Below are 6,880 nucleotides of genomic sequence, written 5' to 3' on the forward strand. Positions count from 1 at the left end.
AAAAAAAAAAAAAAAGGTGAAAAGAAAAAAAAAAAAGAATAAAAAAAAAAAAAAAAAGGTGAAAGAAAAAAAAAAAAAGATGAAAAAAAATATCAAGCGAGGCGGTTCACATGATCAATAACGAGGTAGAGAACAATTTCTCACATATGAATAATAACTAATCAAATAACATACCTCCTCATAGGTAACACCTCGCGAGGGAAGATCGACCAGTCGCGGATGCGAGATTACCTTCCCCGATTGGCCGCCCACCACCCAAGCGATCAGCGAATGTTTGCGGCCGACTCCGCATCGGTTGGCAATTAAAAAGAAAACAAAACGAACAGGGCAGGCGGGGATGGAATTAGCAGTGGAAATGAATATGCAGGTGCGAGCAGAAAAAGGGGAAGAAGCAAAAAGGGGAGAAGCAAAAAGGGGAAAAGCAAAAAGGAACGTTTGAAAGAACCCTAACTCCCCCCAAAAAACAATTCTGCACATTTTGCAACGTCCCAAAAACCGTTGCATTTTTTTTTTTTTTTTTTCCCCATCGTACGGCACACAGTGGTCGTCATCGGCTATTGCAATCTTCATCCTCTAGCCCATCTAGTGTGCTCTCCCTGTGGGAGAAAAGAGGCCAACGTGAGGCCGCTCGGCGAGTAGCATTTTGCGTGCACTGAATACGTTACTACGTGATCGTTGTGCGTGACGTTTTTTGTGGGTGACGCGGCTGCTTTGCTACAAATTGGCGACCCCCGAGAGGGTGAACTGGGGCGAACTTGGCCCAGAAAAATGGCTTGATTTGTTTTTATTCGATCCGACATGACATGTTGTGTATTTATGTATGCATGTATGTAGGTATGTTCTGACCCTGTCTGATTCTCTCAGATTTTATTTGATTTGATTTTGTTTCGTTTTATCATTTTTTTTTTTTCGATTAATCAGACAGGTGCGTGTGCTCACCGCGAAAGGGGAAAACAGAAACCGCTGCGTCAGGGGGGGAGTGCCTATCGTCGGCGGGAACTCGCTGCAAACTCACTCCAAGCCGCGTGGCACCTTTGAGGGCATCCTGTCGTTTGCCCTCCCCCTGCCGAACCCCTCCAATTCAACAAACGCCTTGCCAGAATGGAGGAACATCTGTTCAGTTATGAAAACATATTTAGGAATAAGGACCTAAATATTGATGAGGAGATAAGGGAGAAAAATCAGAAGGAAAAAGGACCACCTGTTGAGGATTCGAACGTGCCGCCGGAGGGTGCAGGTTTGGAGGATGGAAACCCGAAGGATGGAAACCCGAAGGATGGAGACCCGAAGGAAGAGTCCCCGCATGGTTTTGCCAAAAACAAGCTGAAAAGCGAACCCGATGAGGGGGGCTGTTCCATCCAATCGGGTGCAGCCGATGAAAGTAAAAAAGGGGAGAAGAGCCAGAAGGCGGAGAAGGGTGATACATGTCCAGGAGGAGAAGGAAGGCCCAGCGAGGCCGACTGCAAGGGGGATCCAGTAGAGGCGGTGGAAGAGGCATCAACGGAAGTGGCGAACGAGGCGAACGTGGCGAACGAGACGAACTCAGCTCACGTGGAGGACGCCCGGGGGGAGGGGCAGGACGCCACCGTTCACACGAACAGCCAAACGGAACCCCAATCCAAGAAGAAGATAAAAAACGACCTATCGTCCCTTTTTGCAGACTCGTCCTCAGAAGTGATGGGCGCAGGGGGGGAACAAGCCAGTGACAACAATGAAATTAATTTTTGGTTTTCCGGAAAGGGGGCCACGCCGCGAGGGGGAGCGGACAGAGAAGCGGACAGAGAATCGGATAGAGAAGCTGACGGTGAAGCGAATGACGAAGCTGACGGTGAAGTGAATGACGAAGCTGACGGTGAAGCGAATGACGAAGCTGACGGCGAGGTGGGAGAGAAAGAACAGACGCACGACAACAGTTTGACGACCCCACTTGATAATAATCCAGATGGGACAACCAATGTGATATGTAAAAGGGGCGAAGATGGTGGCAACTGTGGAATACAAAACGCTCCAAATGGCGTTGATGCCTCCTTTGGTGATTTCAATGAGGAAAAACAGATTCGTTGTGACGGAGGAGATGTACCAGATTGGACACCTCAAGTGAGTAGCAGTGACCTGGTTGGGGATGTAAGCCACTCGGGTCGCGGCAAAAATGGGCCTAGTGAAGGGGGGGAAGATGCTCCCAGGGGTGACGCGGCAGGGGGTGATGCGGTAGGGGGTGATACGGCAGGAGGTGACGCAGCAGGGGGTGAAGCGACAGTGGGCAACTCGGCAGGTGACGCCGCCCCCACCGCCCTGTGCTTCGGAACGAACGGGACCTTTTGCTACACCAGGGGGAGAAAGGTGAAGTGCGCGCCGCTGATCTGCGTTATGGAGAGCGGCATTCGGGCGAGGAGCGAGGGTTCGAGTGCCGCTGCGGATCCCGCACCACCGCCAAGTAACACACCCGCCAAGCGTAGTAACACCAATGGCAGTCGCGATAAGACGTTAGAGGAACACGTTTACGCGATAAAGTATTTCCCTGGACCATTTAGCAGGAGGACGGACAAGGTTGACCAGAAGGTAATTAATTTTCTGCAAGGTCTTATAAAAATAAATGGAGAAAAATATGGGCGCAATGTGTATGAGTACACACAGAAGAGTTGCGTTTACCAGTACCTACTGAACGTGATGAGGAGTCCCCACTTGCTTGACTTTAACTTAAAGGACGTGCGAGTGGATAGGAGTGGTGTGAAGGCAGATGGGAGTGAGAAGCAGAAGCGGAGAAATGCTGTGTCTTACTTTGTGGAGTCGTCTCGCCGCCAGGAGGAGGGAAGAACGAACAAGGGGGAGAGAAGAACGAAAAAGGGGGATGGTCCCCGAAGCAGGAATGGCTACCCAAGTGGTAGAAGTGATCATGCCAATTACTGCCACGACTGGAGTGGAGACTTCCTTGCTAGTGAAAACAACCCGCGAGAGGAATCAGGGGATGAAGATCAACAAAGGAGAGACAGTCCCTCCGATGCTGAAGAAACGAGTGAATTGAACAATAACATTACTGAAATGGAAAAATTTGAGATAACAGGGAGAGAGAGTGAAAAGCGAGAGTACCCCGGTGGGGGAGGAGATATCCACCACGATGGGGATCTCTACCAAGGGGATAATCTCACGTGGCGCACAGGTGAGTGTGGTACAAACCCATATGGAAAGAAGGAGAAGGAGAAGGCAAAGGAGAAGGCGACGGATAAGGCGACGGATAAGGCGACGGAGGCGGAGAAAAAAAGAGTGCTTGTGCACAACCAACAGTACGAATTCCACGACTTGGTGAACCCAAACTTCATCAAGGAATTCTCCAAAATGGGGATCAAAGAAAAAATCACCAGAGATGACATATACCTGGAGTATTACCACCTGTGTATATATAACAGTGAGGAGGCAGCAAGACTATGCGTGGAAAAAAAATTATTCAAGCATTTCTTTTTGATTTTAAAAAAATACAACGATGAAAAATATAGGCTAATGCTCAGTAAGTACATAACTCATATAAACAACAGCATGAACGATGACACTGAGATGACTGATGGAATGAAAAATATTTTTCGAATTTACAATCCAAGCATTCATAACTATATTGTTAAGGAATCCTTTGTCTTTTTAATTTCCCTTCTAAATCGGGAAAGTATGACGTTTGAAAAAAATTTGCTAATAAATTACTGGTACTCTTTTTATGTACTGATCTATCATAACTTCTTATTCCAATTCGAAGAGAATGAATTAAATTACGAGGAGTACAAGGATGACATTCTCCGATTTTTTTCCTTTTTAATAAATCAGCTGTATATGCACGGACGTGTGACTGAGTCTCAGTTTCTCTACCTGCAGTTGTGTGGCAATCCATGCGTTTTTAAAGTGGCTGCGGAGGGGAACGTCACCACCTCTTTGGATTCACTTCCATTGGGGGGGACACCCCAACGGGAGCGCACCCCATGGGGAGGCCCCCACTTTGATGTCTTCACCTTTCAGGTGTGCGAAGTGATAGAGTACCTCCACAGATCCAATGACGATAATTTTTTTTACGAAGACCTAATAAGACAGAAAATTAAGTACGCATTTACTCTTCTAGAATTAGGGGTTCTAGATCAAGCTAAAAGGTACATAGAAATAATATACTACTATGTAGATGTGATTCGAAGTCAGAAGAAGAAGAACTACTACTTGGTGCACATGTATGAGTCTCTACTTAGTCAGGCCAAGTATGTTCTACCATCTCTGCGTTTACAAGATAGGGGTATATTCCACGCCAGCTGGACTGCGTCGAATGAGGACCTTCCCGAGGGGGGGATATATAACTATAAAGTCATTTCGCCCCACCGAGATTTGCAGCACGGGGGGGAAGCGGTACATCTGCCAGGGGAAGCGGCACATCTGGGAGGGGAAGCGGCACATCTGCCAGGGGCAGCGGCGCTTTTGGGGAGCCCTATCCAGGGTAGTAACAGTAACAGTGGTAGCCATCTCACCGGTGCTACTATCGGGGTGCCCCCACCAAATGAACAATTTAGTGAAGGGAAAAATGGGTCTCGCGAGGGAGGTTCCTACTACGTGCCCTTTTACCAGCATGCTAGCGATAATAATATTACGATGACCCCGTTCGAAGCGAAGAACCCAAGCGGGTTCAACACAGATCATGTGGGTTCTACTCACCAAGGGGGATTAACGGGAAAAGTCTCAAACACTTTCGGAAGTAACCCTACTTCACCACCACACATAAGTGCAGCACTTACGACCAATCAAAACCAACACACCGAAAGGGTTGGAAGTTACTCGCATTTTAGTTTTGCTCCGCCACTGCATAGCGTTGGTACTAACGCAGATCAGTCGAACATACACCACGAGGTTTCTAACAGCGGGACGAGCAGCACCCCTCTCGCAAATGCCCCCTACCCAACGAATGATGGGAACTTATTTTTGTCTAGCTACCACCCACCACAAATGGTTGCCTCGGGAGAAGGAGCGGAATACACCCCTGTAGAAGGGGGCATCACCTCCTATCAGCAGTACAACGGTGCCTATCAAAATGGAAGCGCTCAAGTGAGTTACTTCCACGGGGGAGGAGAATCCATGGCAGAAGGTGCAGTAATGAGTAACATGCCAGGAGGAGGTAACACCACTTCGATGTCTTTCCAGCAGATTAGCAACACGTGTAACGGTGGTTACGCTGCGAACTGGGGCGGCGACCACAGTGGGGGGGGTACCCAGTATGATGGGGGGGTGGGCAGCGCCGTGGGGCAAGACAATTTCGCCTACTACTACGGTGCGAGTTGGAACGGGGTGTACCCAGCCGCGGGATCGTTCGGTCATGCGACCCAGCAGGGGGTGCAGCAGGTTGCTCATCACACCGTGCAGCAGGTTGCTCATCACACCGCGCAGCAGGTTGCTCATCACACTGTGCAACAGGCTCCTCATCACACTGTGCAACAGGCTCCTCATCACACTGTGCAACAGGCTCCCCACCACACAGTGCAGCAGGCTCCCCACTACGCAGCCCACCAAAGTGCATACCCCCCAAGCAGCAACAACTACTCCGCAGGGGGGGGCATGTCCTATGGAGGTAACACCAAACCACCTGCACAGTCAGGTAAAAGTGGACCCCACGAAGTAACTGACAAAAAAATACACAGCGAAAAAAAAAAAGAAGCGGATGAACAGAATGGAGAAAACAACATGGATTTAATTAACATAGGGAAGACATTCATTTCAGGATTCTTCTCAAACATAAAGGAGAAAATAACAAAGACGGAACAAGCGGAGGAGGAGGAAGAGGAAAATATTTTTTATTATGACTACGAGAAGAAGCGGTGGAGGGAGAAGGGGGTGACGTCGGATGAGGAGGAAGAACGGGAGCGACGGAAAATGCAGCACGAAATGGAGATGAAAAATATCGCCCCTCCACCCCAGACGGAGAACCGTTCGATGACAAACAAGAAGAACCCGCTGGACATAACGGACGTGCGGAGCAGGTACGTTGACTACTTCAACTGAGTAGTGAGGAAGTGGTGGCAGAGCGGTGGACGCTTATGCGGAAAATCCGCCCCATCCACTTGGTCTTGTTCTTGTTCTTTTCTTGTTCTTCTTTTTGGTCTTTTTTTTTTTTTTTTTTTTTCGCGGTACCCCCGTGTGATCGAACCATAAACTGTGCTTTTTGCAAAACAGAACAACTCCTTCTTCCTACTTTGAAATACTCCTTTGGGGCGAACAGGGTTGGTTGTCTTTGTCTCCTCTCCCCTGCCTCGTAACCGCCATGGTGATGTCCAGCAGAACTGACATTTCCCCCTCGTTGAGAATGACGAATGGTGGGGGGTTGTACCTACGTGTATATACCACCCCAACACAACGATGTTGCTAAGTCTGTTTTTGCATGCAGCTATTGATAAAAAGCTACGTTTTTTTAAAATGGGTTCTCTGTCCTCCCTTTTATATATATGCTGATTGGACTTACATACGGACAAATTGCTTTAAGTGATTTTAAATGGTTTCCTGTACGAGGGGAATGATCCAAATTGATACCTTTCTGTTACATAACCCCAGTTGGACATGCGATGCACACAACGCGAGAAGGACACGTAATCAGGAGGGCGTACCCCATTTCAAATACTGATTTGAAAGCGTCTACAAGGGAGACCTGGATTTATATTCACTGGGGGGTAGCTGTATCGAGTGGTAACATGCGACGAAGGTTGTAACAGGTACATATGTCCACTTTTTTTTTTCCCCCCCTCTGTTATAATGGTAAAGTAAAAAATGCGCTTCTTTATTTTCCATTTTGCAGTACTCCCGCGGCAGACTTTTTTTTTTTTTTTTTTTTATTTGAGTGACTCATTTGTTCGGCAGTGGACGGCAGGGAGGA

At 48.1% G+C, this 6,880-nt stretch overlaps 1 protein-coding gene across 1 annotated transcript; it reads left to right on the top strand.

The window, feature by feature from the left end:
* Nucleotides 1-1,101: 1,101 nt before the first annotated feature.
* PCYB_092600 (hypothetical protein) lies at nucleotides 1,102-6,015 on the top strand (the record flags this gene model as incomplete). The annotated part of the gene is made up of 4 exons (XM_004222373.1): nucleotides 1,102-3,885; nucleotides 4,000-4,374; nucleotides 4,591-5,064; nucleotides 5,500-6,015. 4 exons carry the CDS (start codon nucleotides 1,102-1,104, stop codon nucleotides 6,013-6,015), a joined length of 4,149 nt encoding a protein of 1,382 aa, XP_004222421.1.
* Nucleotides 6,016-6,880: the final 865 nt, after the last annotated feature.

The sequence above is a fragment of the Plasmodium cynomolgi genome, chromosome 9, assembly GCF_000321355.1.
Source record: "Plasmodium cynomolgi strain B DNA, chromosome 9, whole genome shotgun sequence".
Lineage (NCBI taxonomy): Eukaryota > Apicomplexa > Aconoidasida > Haemosporida > Plasmodiidae > Plasmodium > Plasmodium cynomolgi.